The sequence below is a fragment of the Haliotis cracherodii genome, unplaced genomic scaffold, assembly GCF_022045235.1.
Source record: "Haliotis cracherodii isolate W230 unplaced genomic scaffold, xgHalCrac1.p SCAF_48, whole genome shotgun sequence".
NCBI classification, from domain to species: domain Eukaryota; kingdom Metazoa; phylum Mollusca; class Gastropoda; order Lepetellida; family Haliotidae; genus Haliotis; species Haliotis cracherodii.
In genome coordinates this window covers 158,146-175,454 of record NW_027266306.1, presented here as the reverse complement: position 1 = coordinate 175,454, position 17,309 = coordinate 158,146, and the positions used below count along the sequence as shown (strand labels likewise).

Genomic DNA, 17,309 nt, shown 5'->3' with positions numbered 1-17,309 from the left:
GCGTTACAAGCAGAATGGCGCAGAATTCCGCAGGACAGTATTCGTACACTTATCCAGTCAGTGCCGAGGAGATGTAGAGCCGTGATTGATGGCCGGGGCGGTCAAACAAGATACTGAGTTCAGCGCAACCTTTTGGCCTTATGTGACATGACAATGAACAGTTTTCAATGCATTTGTACCACGACAACATGTGACTATCGAGCTCCAAAATTTCATATTTGTATCTATGCTATTAAATCAAATATATAGACTTTATTAGGTACAATAAATTTACTCAAAATCTACCTGTGCGTTTCTTTTTTTGAAGAGTGTATATTCTATCGTTGCCCATAGACGGGCAATATTTAGAGAATATCTTGATATATTGATATATATTGTTTTGACATAGTAATAGGTGTCATTCCCATGTTCATTATTCACTGCAGTAGAGTCACATATATGTGGAGCCTGTGTTTGATCAATAAATAAATGTAACGAAATACACGCACGCAAGCTGCAAAGGATATATTCGAAAATTACGCACAGTGTTATAATACTACTGTTCATTTAATGTTTCATTGATATGTTTGTCCGCGACTGCCTCCGTGGTCTAGTGGTAGAGCGTCCGCCTGGAGAGCGGAAGGTCCGGGGTTCGATCCCCGGCCACGTCATACCAAAAGACGTTAAAAGATGGTACTTGTGGTTACCGTGCCTGGCGCTCGGCGTTAAGGAGCTTAAACAAGGACTGGTCGGCTCGGAGTCATGTGCATGTGCATACACGTTGCTATAATTGTCCAATAATCTTGGACGCGACGCTAAACCCCATTTCACCTCACCGACCCACATAACAGGCTTTTCTACTCCAGTGTCACTACATCCTTATCTACTCGACTGCATAAACACTGCCTCATACCTATATATTTATTTGTCAACCATACTCTGTACATCCCTTGCTTGATAACGGTGATAAAGGTAAATAAAATAGTATCACCTCTTTTATATGCAGATAATACCATTATGTTTGGAGATAACCCTAATCGCCCCAGAAACTGTTAGATGATCATTGCTCAGACTGGAAGCTAGATGTCAATATCGCTATGAGGTAAATTGTTGTTTGCCGGAGGGAAAGCCAAAAAAGATCAACTATCATTCAAACATGGAAATAGGGAACTGGAAATAATAGACTCTGTATATCTTACTATAAAATTTAATACAAAATATAACATTTGCACATGCGGTTAAGACCTTGGCAGAGAATGCCAGAGGAGCTTCGTTTGGTTTACCTAGAAAAGCTAGAAACATAAATCTCCCTCTTTATAGTCTTGTAGAGCATTTGACGTCATGATCACACCAATTCTATTACAGTAAACTACGGTTATAACGAACTCAAAGGGACCTCTAACTTTAATTTGATATAACCGTAGTTCGTTATAAGCATATATACAGCACATCTATAGCAAATAGTCGGGACAAAAAAATCAGTTCGTTATATCCGTCAGTTCGTTATAAGCGTGTTCGTTATAAACGTACTTTACTGTATATGGTTCTGAGGTCTGGGATGTGTCGACGCTGATGTGATTGAAAAAGTTCATTTAAAATTTCTCAAACTTGCTGCTGGTCTAAAATCCACAACCTCTAACTTCCTGGTATATGGTAAACTCGGAAGGGTACTTTTAATCAATTATTTACAAAAGAAAATGATAAAATACTGGCACAATACTGTAAACCATACTGATACATAGAAATTGTCAAATACGTTATGCAACTTTTTATTTGCCGATCGTAACACAAATTCAAAGATATACCCAAAGTTAAACTACGTACAGAAATTACTCAATAACTGTGGTCTGACTGAAGTATTTAATGCACCACATTGCTTTAATAGTCATTGGATTGTGAATACAGTTGAAAAGGATATGTTTTATCAAAATTAAAGAAGCAATATAGAAACTATTTCAGAAGGAAAGCATTACCAATATTCAAGTGACCTACCTTCAGTCAGTGAATACATACTCTTTTCCTATAATCTATATCATACCCATTTTTAAAAAATATTTTACCACAGATAATAACACCCCCACCTATTGAAACTGGCCGCTGGCATCGTATTTCTAGGAAGAACAGAACATATTCATTATGTAATTCCCCAGCAATAACTGACGGATTTAATTTTTTTGTGATGTCAAGCTCTCAAAGAATACAGAAGACTATACATCCCAAATAAAATATATTCAAAAAAAATTAATTTGGCCTGATATTATGTGTTTTCATCTTTAATTCGTTAAACTTTAAAGAAATTAAAAACTTAGCCAAATTCATAATTATCATATTCACAAAACAGAAAATATCCAATTAATGAAAAGTCATCTTGATGTCCATCTTAATGACACTTGTTCATTATTTGTCTCATGTCCTCTTGTACCACCAGTGGTGGTTTTATGGAGGACTAAAAGTTGGAAGTTTGAAGCTAGAACCTACACCGAAAGACCTGCTGCCTAATTGTAATAAAGAAGTTGTTCATCCATATATCTTATCCTTACCTACAAATAGTATATTGTTCACAGAGGAGTGGGTGCCAAACCCTATGTAATTAGGGTAATCACTGCTACATTGATATATATTGTGGTCAGACAAAGTGATTTTCAATGATTTTCAATGATTTTCAATGACTTATATTAGATATGCTTGGCCTGCCAAAATGCCCACGTGGCCAGTGGCCCCCTTGAGACGTGTGAACCTTTCACTTGTATCTAAATGATTAACAAGTGAATGTTGTCAAGGTACACTCAGTTCACTGTGGCGTTTCTATAAATATACTTTAAGTGGGGCATGTTTTCATAAAATTCATAGTTCATAGTAAAAGTTCCGTTGTATTCCTGTAACGTTCTGTTCCGGATCCATTCGTCCATACAGTCATATGTCTGAGGCTGGTAGGCGATGTGGAACTTGTTGGCGAACAGTTCTCTCCGAGAGGACAACAATGGCAGATCCCCCACTCCAAAAATGCAAATGCCTCTCACGCGCTTGCCTTTACAGGGCCAATCAAATGACTTCTCTCCCCATCTGGGTCCCCAGTTTTTGAACCGGGCGATGTAAGGCTTTAGCTCATAGTCTGTACTGATGCGACCTGAAAGATAAGCAGACTAATGAGTTTGTATAAACACTTGTTATTTTAGCTGTATATTTCATGGCCAGTGTCGGCTTAATGTGAGAAGATTATCCCTGCTAGACGTGTCCACTTTGGTAATTCCCACGAGCACGACAGTTATGCCATCTTCTCGAAGCAAGGGACTGTAAAAGTGGATTCCCTGCAGGAAGATGCAGCAAGGCTGACAAACAAAGCTTCATAAGGATATCCCCGACCTGGAAATCCTAAGGATTCCGCCATTACACCCAAAAGAGCCGCACTAAACATTACGTTAACATGGAAAGCTAGTATTTTCAAAAATCCCTTCAAACATTTAATTTAAACGTGAAGTGTAACTAATATTTTGAGTTCACGGTGACTGAAGTATAAAACTGCAGTAAATTTGTACAATGGGTAAACATAACGTGATCTGTATTCGATTTCACGTCACTCTTTAACGTACCAAAGTTGATAGAATGGGTTGTGTGTCCTATGTTAACCTTAACAGTACATCTTGTAATAACACATTATTGGGATGCAAGGCTTGGGACATCGGAAACATATGAAACTCCCGCATCTTCTACATTCAACAGGTCCCGTGAGGAATCCGGGTTTGCATTGTTCTTCAGCAACACATGCTTGTCGTAAGAGGCGACTAACGGGATCGGTTGGTCATGCTCGCTGACTTGTTTGATGCATGTCATCGTATCCCAATTGCGGAGGTCATTGCGTAGATTATTTACTGGGCTGTCGGGTCCAGACTCGATTATTTACAGACCGCCGTCATATAGCTAGAACACTGCGGCGTTAAACAACAAACAAACATTCAACAGGGTGGCGAGTTAACCAAGTGGAATCTTTGTTAGCGACAGTGTTTTCAGTCACTGCTTACCCGTGAGGAACCGGGGTAGAATAGGTCTTCAACAACCCATGCTTGCCGTAAAAGGTGACTATGCATGTCGTAAGAGGCGACTACCGGGATCGGGTGGTCAGGCTCGGTGACTTGGTTGATGCATGTCATCGTATCCCAATTGCGTGGAACGATGCTCATGATGTCAATCAATGGATTGTCTGGTCCAGACTCTATTAGTTACCTGCCGCCGTCATATAGCTGGAATATTGCTGAGTGCGGCGTTAAACAAAAAACAAACAAAGAAAACATCAGTCACTGCTAAGAGACATTCATTTTTTTATATTTGAAAGGAGGAGCCAAATCTCCTTCTTTTATATCACAACACATTCGGGCAATTCCGCATGCCCAGAGAACAATGTTTCGCATAAAGCTGAGGCAAAAAGACTTCCTTCTAGCATCTTCACCAAAGTCCCAATCCCCCGACCCCCGACCCCAGACCCCCGACAACCCGACCCCAGATCCCCTACTATTTCACCCAAGGAATACAACGATTCTCAGGACGGACATGTGCAGCACATACCACTGGGCTACCAATGTCCCCTCTTTTCTTTAAACAGAGGTTGTTATTATTTTGACAAACTGGAAATAAAACGCCTTCTATCAGGATTAAAGTACCTACCTGATCAGCGAGGCCTCATTTATAGGTTGAAAAATAATGTGTTGTACATGAAGGTCCAAAGTAGATTGTTTGGTCTCTCCATTCAGAGTGAGTGTGCTTGGTTTTATGCCGCTTTAGCAATATTCCAGCAATATCACGGCGGGGGACACTAGAAATGGGCTTCACACATTGTGCCCATGTCGGGAATCGAACTCGGGTCTTCGGCGTGACGAGCGAACGCTTTAACCACTAGGCTACCCGACTGCCCCTCTCTCCATTCAGAAAAAATAGCTGTTGTTAGGGTGAGGTAGTTACAGTACGTTCTGACTATAGGAGGGTTATTGTGATCTCACGTTTGTGAAGGTCGTTTGTGATCTGTAACATTGCAATCCATCGTATACTTTGATCGTTTCCTCACCCTATAGCCCACTTGTGTACATGACACAAGTCAGCTACTGTGGAGACTTCCGTTATGTACTGTTCCATTGTAACGCATGGCTTAAACGTCTCTCATTCCTACTTTTACCTATGGGTCGTCTAAGAGCGATGCAGATTAGCGGGCATACCCGAAACCTATGATCATGGGTTCCAATCCTGCTTCGTTTCAGTAGAATTTCTAGGTTTGTCAGCACCATACCCGTGGGTTCACTAAACTGGTATCCGTCTATGACCTGCATCACTTCGCCGTATGCCAACTGAAATACTGTTCAAATGGCGCTAGACAAACTCACTCACGCACTTTTACCTAAGGACGATCCAGGCACACGTAGCTTCGGGTTATTGTTCAGAGTACCAAAGAAGGTTTCATCTGGAACTTTGGTACGCTTCAGCCAATCAGTAAAGTTCTGAGCTACAGGGTCGTTTATGGCATAATCCACGAATCCTCTGGAGACAACAACGTGAATGTTTCCCTTATACGGATGTATTCCATGAGGCGGAGGAAACGCTTTTGCCCATCGTCTCTGCATCCACCTGCTGCAATAACAAATGGTAAATCATTGGGTACTTCATCGCCTGCACTACAGTCCTATGTTATAATTCACATAGCCAATGCCACTTTTAGCAATAACAACATATACTGACATACATGCACTCATATTTCCAACGGTATGTTATAGAGTTACAGATAGTGTGTATTTCGCCTTTTACACTATTTGTGCTATACCAAAAGTGGGATTTTTTCATGTTCCAAGTATGGGATCGAAACCAATAGTCCCTATTTCACTAAGGTATCCGATGCTGTATTTGTTCAGACCCTGCGTTAGTAACAAAGATGCAAGCTAAAACTATAAATGGCAGTGTTTGCACCAGGTGAAGAACGTTATTACCAGGACAACTCACTCACTCACTCACCTTTGGTTGTTCGCATCAACACTGTTCGCCCCATTCATAATCTTCAGAACCCGGACAATCTCTAAATTAGTCTTGAGGGGAAACTCTTGACCAGTCAAATTTATGAAATATGTCCATCCGGGATACTTCAGCAGATCTTTCATACACACTAATTCGGCTTCCAGAACGCTAAAGCCTCCCCACTTAACATTAATTTGCGTGGATGAAAAAAACACATTGGGGAAACAGGCAACAATACTTTTCATCTGAAGTTGTACTTGGACAGTTGTTTTCCCGTCCATGTGGATGCAATAGATGTTAGACGGTCTGTAAATGGCTCTGAGAAGCCTCTCCACCTGCTCCACATCCTTGTACATAACTATACTAAAGGCGAGAGGGAACCCAGTCTCCTCGGGGTTCGAATTTATAATGTAGCCCCTGTTTCGTACAAAATCTTTACAACTTCTCGTCACCAATGTGTAGTCGGTCTTTGGTGAATATGGATTCTTGTTAGAAAATGCGATCGATCTTGCTTTTTCGAATTCATTTCCTGCAAATAACGCACTGCAGGAAGGTTTTGAAAGTTTTAGCTCTTTCTTAAAAGTCGCACCTTGTTTTCCTTTTAAGGATGGTGATGAAATATTTCCCATCTTATCGTTTGGCTCCTTAACAACCTGTGTTTCATTTAAGGAATATGAAACATTTTCTTTCATTCTTTGCAGTTCAGAATAAAGTTCTGATACTGGTTTATCAGACGAATTGGAATCAACAGTTATATTCAAAAGCGTTGATTTGTTTCTGTTCTGCTGTACACGTATTTCCATTTTGTCCCAATTAGTAATATTCATTTGAAGGGAGTCTTTTCTGCCGACACTTATGTCCAGATCCATATCTGACACTGTTTTTCGCTTGATGAGGTTTTTCTTTTGGTGCACAAGGTACATCTCCAGGGACAAGACACCCACGCAGAGAACCACACCGATCAGAAAACAGGACTTCCTAAGGCTGAGTGGACCAAGACCAAGAGAGACCATAGAATCTACAACAAAGAATAATATATGTGTGTGTGTGTGTGTCTGTCTGTGTGTGTGTCTGTCTGTGTGTGTGTGTCTGTGTGTGTGTGTCTGTGTCTGTGTCTGTGTCTGTGTCTACTGACTTCAGAGAAACATACAGGGAAATACACACTGACTACAGAGACACATAGGGAAATACACACTGACAACAGAGACACACATATAGGCAAATACACACTGAGTACAGAGACACATACAGGGAAATACGCACTGAGTACAGAGACACATACAGGGAAATACACAATGATTACAGACACATATATGGAAACACACACTGAGTACAGAGACACATATAGGGAAATACACACTGAGTACAGAGACACATATAGGGAAACACACACTGAGTACAGAGACACATATAGGGAAATGCACACTGAGTACAGAGACACATATAGGGAAACACACACTGAGTACAGAGACACATATAGGGAAATGCACACTGAGTACAGAGACACATATAGGGAAACACACACTGAGTACAGTGACACATATAGGGAAATACGCACAGACTTCAGAGAAAAATACAGGGAAATACACACTGAGTACAGAAACACATATAGGGAAATATACACTGATTACAGAGACACATAAAGGGAAATACACACTGACTACAGAGACAGATAGAGAAAATACACACTGACAACAAAGACACATATAGGGAAATATACACTGATTACAGAGACACGTATAGGGAAATACACACTGAGTACAGAGACACATATAGGGACATGCACACTGACAACAGTGACTGGTAGAGAAAAAAACACACTGGCTACAAAGGGAAATACACACATGTAGCCAAATACACACTGACTACAGAGACACATATAGCCAAATACACACTGACTACAGAGACACATATAGCCAAATACACACTGACTACAGAGAAACATACCGGGAAATACACACTGAGTACAGAGACACATATAGGGAAATACACACTGAGTACAGAGACACATATAGGGAAATACACACTGAGTACAGAGACACATAAAAGGAAATACACACTGAGTACAGAGACACATATAGGGAAATACACACTGAGTACAGAGACACATATAGAGATATACACACAGACTACAGAGACACATACAGAGATATACACACTGACTACAGAGAAACATATAGGGAAATACACACTGAGTACAGAGACACATATCGGGAAATACACACTGAGTACAGAGACACATATAGGGAAATACACACTGAGTACAGAGACACATAAAAGGAAATACACACTGAGTACAGAGACACATATAGGGAAATACACACTGACTACAGAGAAACATACAGGAAAATACACACTGAGTACAGAGACACATATAGGGAAATACACACTGAGTACAGAGACACATATAGGGAAATACACACTGATTACAGAGAAACATACAGGAAAATACACACTGAGTACAGAGACACATATAGGGAAATACACACTGAGTACAGAGACACATATAGAGATATACACACAGACTACAGAGACACATACAGAGATATACACACTGACTACAGAGAAACATATAGGGAAATACACACTGAGTACAGAGACACATATCGGGAAATACACACTGAGTACAGAGACACATATAGGGAAATACACACTGAGTACAGAGACACATACCGGGAAATACACACTGAGTACAGAGACACATATAGGGAAATACACACTGAGTACAGAGACACATACCGGGAAATACACACTGAGTACAGAGACACATATAGGGAAATACACACTGATTACAGAGAAACATACCGGGAAATACACACTGATTACAGAGAAACATACAGGAAAATACACACTGAGTACAGAGACACATACCGGGAAATACACACTGAGTACAGAGACACATATAGGGAAATACGCACTGATTACAGAGACACATATAGAGATATACACACTGACTACACAGACACATATAGAGATATACAAACTGACTACAGAGAAACATACCGGGAAATACACACTGAGTACAGAGACACATATAGGGAAATAAACACTGAGTACAGAGACACATATAGGGAAATACACACTGAGTACAGGGACACACATAAAGGCAAATACACACAGACTTCAGAGAAAAATACAGGGAAATACACACTGAGTATAGAGACACATATAGGGAATTATACACTGATTACAGAGATACATATAGGGAAATACACACTGACTACAGAGACAGATAGAGTAAATACACACTGACTACAGGGACACATATAGTGAAATACATACTGACTACAGAGACACATATAGAGATATACGCACTGACTACAGAGACACATATAGGGAAATACACACTGACTACAGAGACACATATAGAGAAATACACACTGATTACAGAGACACATATAGTGAAATGTACACTGACTGCAGAGACAGATAGAGAAAATACACACTGACTACAGAGACACATATAGGGAAACACACACTGATTACAGAGACACATATAGTGAAATACACACTGACTACAGAGACACATATAGGAAAATACACACTGACTACAGGGTCACGTATATGGAAATACACACTGAGTACAGAGACACATATAGTGAAATACACACTGACTACAGAGACACAAATATGGAAACACACACTGATTACAGAGACACATATAGTGAAATGCACACTGACTACAGAGACTCATGTAGGAAAATACACACTGACGACAGAGACGCATATAGGGAAATACACACTGACTACAGACACATACAGGGAAATACACACTGACTACAGAGACACAAATAATGAAATACACACTGACAACAAAGACACGTAAGGAAATACACACTGGCTACAAAGGGAAATACACACTGACTACAGACACATATAGGAAAATACACACTGACTACAGGGTCACGTATATGGAAATACACACTAAGTACAGAGACACATATAGTGAAATACACACTGACTACAGAGACACAAATAGGGAAACACACACTGATTACAGAGACACATATAGGGAAATACACACTGACTACAGAGACACATATAGGAAAATACACACTGACGACAGACACATACAGGGAAATACACACTGACTACAGACACATACAGGGAAATACACACTGACTACAGACACATACAGGGAAATACACACTCTCTACAGACACCTATAGGGAAATACACACTGACTACAGACACATACAGGGAAATACACACTGACAACAGAGACAGATAGAGAAAATATACACTGAATTCAGAGACACATATAGGGACAAACACACTGTCAACAGAGACACATATAGGAAAATACACACTGACTACAGGGTCACGTATAGGGAAATACACACTGACTACATAGACGCATATAGGAAAATACAAACTGACTACAGAGACGCATATAGGGAAATACAAACTGACTACAGAGACGCATATAGGGAAATTTGCACTGACTACAGACACATATAGGGTAATACACACTGACTACAGAGACACATATTGGGAAATACACACTGACTACAGAGACACATATAGGGAAATGCACACTGACTGCAGAGACAGATAGAGAAAATACACACTGACTACAGAGACACATATAGGGAAATACACACTGATTACAGAGACACATATAGTGAAATGCACACTGACTACAGAAACGCATATAGGGAAATACACACTGATTACAGAGACACATATAGGAAAATACACACTGACTACAGAAACGCATTTAGGAAAATACACACTGACAACAGAGACACATAGTGAAATACACACTGACTACAGAGACACATAGGGAAATACACACTTACTACAAAAGAAAATACACTCTGACTACAGGGTCACGTATATGGAAATACACACTGAGTACAGAGACACATATAGTGAAATACACACTGACTACAGAGACACAAATAGGGAAACACACACTGATTACAGAGACACATATAGGGAAATACACACTAACGACAGAGACACATATAGGAAAATACACACTGACGACAGAGACAGATGGAGAAAATACACACTGACTACAGAGACACATATAGGGAAATACACACTGATTACAGAGACACATATAGTGAAATGCACACTGACTACAGAAACGCATATAGGGAAATACACACTGATTACAGAGACACATATAGTGAAATGCACACTGACTACAGAAACGCATATAGGGAAATACACACTGATTACAGAGACACATATAGGAAAATACACACTGACTACAGAAACGCATTTAGGAAAATACACACTGACAACAGAGACACATATTGAAATACACACTGACTACAGAGACACATAGGGAAATACACACTTACTACAAAAGAAAATACACTCTGACTACAGGGTCACGTATAGGGAAATACACACTAACGACAGAGACACATATAGGAAAATAAACACTGACGACAGAGACAGATGGAGAAAATACACTCTGACTACAGAAACGCATTTAGGGAAATACACACTGACAACAGAGGCACATAGGGAAATACACACTCACTACAAAGGGAAATACACACTGACTACATGGTCACGTATAGGGAAATACACACTGACTACTTAGTGAAATTTACTCTGACTACAAAGGAAAATGCTCATTGACTACAGGGTCACGTTTAGGGAAATACACACTGACGACAGAGACGCATATAGGGAAATACACACTAACGACAGGGACACATATAGGAAAATACAAACACTGACGACAGAGACAGATAGAGATAATACACACTGACTACAGAAACGCATTTAGGGAAATACACACTGACTACAGAGACACATAGGGAATTACACTCTGACTACAGAGTGACGTATAGTGAAATACACACTGACTACTTAGGGAAATTCACACTGACTACAAAGGAAAATGCTCATTGACTACAGGGTCACGTTTAGGGAAATACACACTAACGACAGGGACACATATAGGGAAATACACACTGACGACAGAGACGCATATAGGGAAATACACACTGACTACAGGGACACATATAGGGTAATTCACACTGACTACAGGGACACATATAGGGAAATACACACTGACTACAGGGACACATATAGGGTAATTCACACTGACTACAGGGACACATATAGGGAAATACACACTGACTACAGGGACACATATAGGGTAATTCACACTGACTACAGGGACACATATAGGGAAATACACACTGACGACAGAGACACATATAGGGTAATTCACACTGACTACAGGGACACATATAGGGAAATACACACTGACTACAGGGACACATATAGGGTAATTCACACTGACTACAGGGACACATATAGGGAAATACACACTGACTACAGGGACACATATAGGGAAATACACACTGACTACAGGGACACATATAGGGAAATACACACTGACTACAGGGACACATAGGGAAATACACACTGACTACAGAGACACATATAGGGAAATACACACTGACTACAGGGACACATATAGGGTAATTCACACTGACTACAGGGACACATATAGGGAAATACACACTGACTACAGGGACACATATAGGGAAATACACACTGACTACAGGGACACATATAGGGAAATACACACTGACGACAGAGACGCATATAGGGAAATTCACACTGACAACAGAGACACATAGGGAAATACACACTGAGTACAGGGACACATATAGGGTAATTCACACTGACTACAGGGACACATATAGGGAAATACACACTGACTACAGGGACACATATAGGGAAATACACACTGACTACAGGGACACATATAGTGAAATACACACTGACTACAGAGACACAAATATGGAAACACACACTGATTACAGAGACACATATAGTGAAATGCACACTGACTACAGAGACTCATGTAGGAAAATACACACTGACGACAGAGACGCATATAGGGAAATACACACTGACTACAGACACATACAGGGAAATACACACTGACTACAGAGACACAAATAATGAAATACACACTGACAACAAAGACACGTAAGGAAATACACACTGGCTACAAAGGGAAATACACACTGACTACAGACACATATAGGAAAATACACACTGACTACAGGGTCACGTATATGGAAATACACACTAAGTACAGAGACACATATAGTGAAATACACACTGACTACAGAGACACAAATAGGGAAACACACACTGATTACAGAGACACATATAGGGAAATACACACTGACGACAGACACATACAGGGAAATACACACTGACTACAGACACATACAGGGAAATACACACTGACTACAGACACATACAGGGAAATACACACTCTCTACAGACACCTATAGGGAAATACACACTCACTACAGACACATACAGGGAAATACACACTGACAACAGAGACAGATAGAGAAAATATACACTGAATTCAGAGACACATATAGGGACAAACACACTGTCAACAGAGACACATATAGGAAAATACACACTGACTACAGGGTCACGTATAGGGAAATACACACTGACTACATAGACGCATATAGGAAAATACAAACTGACTACAGAGACGCATATAGGGAAATACAAACTGACTACAGAGACGCATATAGGGAAATTTGCACTGACTACAGACACATATAGGGTAATACACACTGACTACAGAGACACATATTGGGAAATACACACTGACTACAGAGACACATATAGGGAAATGCACACTGACTGCAGAGACAGATAGAGAAAATACACACTGACTACAGAGACACATATAGGGAAATACACACTGATTACAGAGACACATATAGTGAAATGCACACTGACTACAGAAACGCATATAGGGAAATACACACTGATTACAGAGACACATATAGGAAAATACACACTGACTACAGAAACGCATTTAGGAAAATACACACTGACAACAGAGACACATAGTGAAATACACACTGACTACAGAGACACATAGGGAAATACACACTTACTACAAAAGAAAATACACTCTGACTACAGGGTCACGTATATGGAAATACACACTGAGTACAGAGACACATATAGTGAAATACACACTGACTACAGAGACACAAATAGGGAAACACACACTGATTACAGAGACACATATAGGGAAATACACACTGACGACAGACACATACAGGGAAATACACACTGACTACAGACACATACAGGGAAATACACACTGACTACAGACACATACAGGGAAATACACACTCTCTACAGACACCTATAGGGAAATACACACTCACTACAGACACATACAGGGAAATACACACTGACAACAGAGACAGATAGAGAAAATATACACTGAATTCAGAGACACATATAGGGACAAACACACTGTCAACAGAGACACATATAGGAAAATACACACTGACTACAGGGTCACGTATAGGGAAATACACACTGACTACATAGACGCATATAGGAAAATACAAACTGACTACAGAGACGCATATAGGGAAATACAAACTGACTACAGAGACGCATATAGGGAAATTTGCACTGACTACAGACACATATAGGGTAATACACACTGACTACAGAGACACATATTGGGAAATACACACTGACTACAGAGACACATATAGGGAAATGCACACTGACTGCAGAGACAGATAGAGAAAATACACACTGACTACAGAGACACATATAGGGAAATACACACTGATTACAGAGACACATATAGTGAAATGCACACTGACTACAGAAACGCATATAGGGAAATACACACTGATTACAGAGACACATATAGGAAAATACACACTGACTACAGAAACGCATTTAGGAAAATACACACTGACAACAGAGACACATAGTGAAATACACACTGACTACAGAGACACATAGGGAAATACACACTTACTACAAAAGAAAATACACTCTGACTACAGGGTCACGTATATGGAAATACACACTGAGTACAGAGACACATATAGTGAAATACACACTGACTACAGAGACACAAATAGGGAAACACACACTGATTACAGAGACACATATAGGGAAATACACACTAACGACAGAGACACATATAGGAAAATACACACTGACGACAGAGACAGATGGAGAAAATACACACTGACTACAGAGACACATATAGGGAAATACACACTGATTACAGAGACACATATAGTGAAATGCACACTGACTACAGAAACGCATATAGGGAAATACACACTGATTACAGAGACACATATAGGAAAATACACACTGACTACAGAAACGCATTTAGGAAAATACACACTGACAACAGAGACACATATTGAAATACACACTGACTACAGAGACACATAGGGAAATACACACTTACTACAAAAGAAAATACACTCTGACTACAGGGTCACGTATAGGGAAATACACACTAACGACAGAGACACATATGGGAAAATAAACACTGACGACAGAGACAGATGGAGAAAATACACTCTGACTACAGAAACGCATTTAGGGAAATACACACTGACAACAGAGGCACATAGGGAAATACACACTCACTACAAAGGGAAATACACACTGACTACATGGTCACGTATAGGGAAATACACACTGACTACTTAGTGAAATTTACTCTGACTACAAAGGAAAATGCTCATTGACTACAGGGTCACGTTTAGGGAAATACACACTGACGACAGAGACGCATATAGGGAAATACACACTAACGACAGGGACACATATAGGAAAATACAAACACTGACGACAGAGACAGATAGAGAAAATACACACTGACTACAGAAACGCATTTAGGGAAATACACACTGACTACAGAGACACATAGGGAATTACACTCTGACTACAGAGTGACGTATAGTGAAATACACACTGACTACTTAGGGAAATTCACACTGACTACAAAGGAAAATGCTCATTGACTACAGGGTCACGTTTAGGGAAATACACACTAACGACAGGGACACATATAGGGAAATACACACTGACGACAGAGACGCATATAGGGAAATACACACTGACTACAGGGACACATATAGGGTAATTCACACTGACTACAGGGACACATATAGGGTAATTCACACTGACTACAGGGACACATAGGGAAATACACACTGACTACAGGGACACATATAGGGAAATACACACTGACTACAGGGACACATATAGGGTAATTCACACTGACTACAGGGACACATAGGGAAATACACACTGACTACAGGGACACATATAGGGAAATACACACTGACTACAGGGACACATATAGGGTAATTCACACTGACTACAGGGACACATAGGGAAATACACACTGACTACAGGGACACACATAGGGAAATACACACTGACTACAGGGACACATATAGGGAAATACACACTGACGACAGAGACGCATATAGGGAAATTCACACTGACAACAGAGACACATAGGGAAATACACACTGACTACAAAGGGAAATACACACTGACTACAGGGTCACGTATAGGGAAATACACACTAACGACAAGGACACATGGGGAAATACACACTCATTACAAAGGGAAATACATACTGACTACAGGGTCACTTTTAGGAAATACACACAGACTACAGAGACACATATGGGGAAATACACACTGACAACAGAGACACATATAGGCAAATACACACTGACGACAGTGACAGACATAGAAAATACACACAGACTACAGAGACACATATGGGGAAATACATACTGACGACAGAGACACATACCGGGAAATTTTACACTGACTACAGAGACACATATAGGGAAATTTTACACTGACTACAGAGACACATATAGGCAAATACACACTGACTACAGGGACACATATGGGGAAATACACACTGACGACAGAGACACATATAGGGAAATTTTACACTGACTACAGAGACACATATAGGCAAATACACACTGACGACAGTGACAGACATAGAAAATACACCCTTGCTACAGAGACACATAGGGAAATACACACTGACTACAGAGACACATATAGGCAAATACACACTGACGACAGAGACAGACATAGAAAATACACACTTGCTACAGTGACACATAGAGAAATACATACTGACTACAGACACATATAGGGAGATACATACTGGCTACAGAGACACATTTAGGGAAATATACAAAGACTCCCACAATCGAATCCGACGTCGGCAACGCCGATTTATAGTAATACAGCTATACCGTTAAGAAGCCGGCCATTTGATATTGAATTTATAAAATGCCCACCCATCCACCGACCAAACACCACCATACCCACTCGTTGGATCCGTAGTATAGTGTCAGCGTGATGGTTAGGTCAACAAACGAAACGGACTTACCAAACCAAGTCTCTTTTTTCTCAAACGTCATACTCCTTTCAAGCCGCATCATGGTCCGACGCTGTCTGAATGACATCTAGTTTGATCGACCAGGTAATGTGGTTGG

General features: G+C 40.2%; 1 protein-coding gene across 1 annotated transcript; it reads right to left on the bottom strand.

Annotated features, from left to right (window-relative positions):
- Positions 1-2,631: 2,631 nt before the first annotated feature.
- On the bottom strand, positions 2,632-17,288 carry LOC139441896 (beta-1,3-galactosyl-O-glycosyl-glycoprotein beta-1,6-N-acetylglucosaminyltransferase-like). The gene is made up of 4 exons (XM_071222644.1): positions 17,204-17,288; positions 5,971-6,988; positions 5,363-5,592; positions 2,632-3,106 (listed from the first exon to the last, which is right to left on the bottom strand). The coding sequence occupies exons 1-4, from the start codon at positions 17,277-17,279 to the stop codon at positions 2,766-2,768; spliced, it is 1,665 nt and encodes a 554-aa protein (XP_071078745.1). The 5' UTR covers positions 17,280-17,288; the 3' UTR covers positions 2,632-2,765.
- Positions 17,289-17,309: the final 21 nt, after the last annotated feature.

Excerpts from the sequence above, each read along its gene's own strand:
- LOC139441896 (XM_071222644.1), bottom strand. The coding sequence starts at position 17,279 with ATGTCATTCAGACAGCGTCGGACCATGATGCGGCTTGAAAGGAGTATG. Across the intron at positions 5,593-5,970 it reads GTTGATGCGAACAACCAAAG|CAGGTGGATGCAGAGACGAT; the intron begins GTGAGTGAGTGA and ends TTGTTATTGCAG. Across the intron at positions 3,107-5,362 it reads TGTGCCTGGATCGTCCTTAG|GTCGCATCAGTACAGACTAT; the intron begins GTAAAAGTGCGT and ends CTTATCTTTCAG.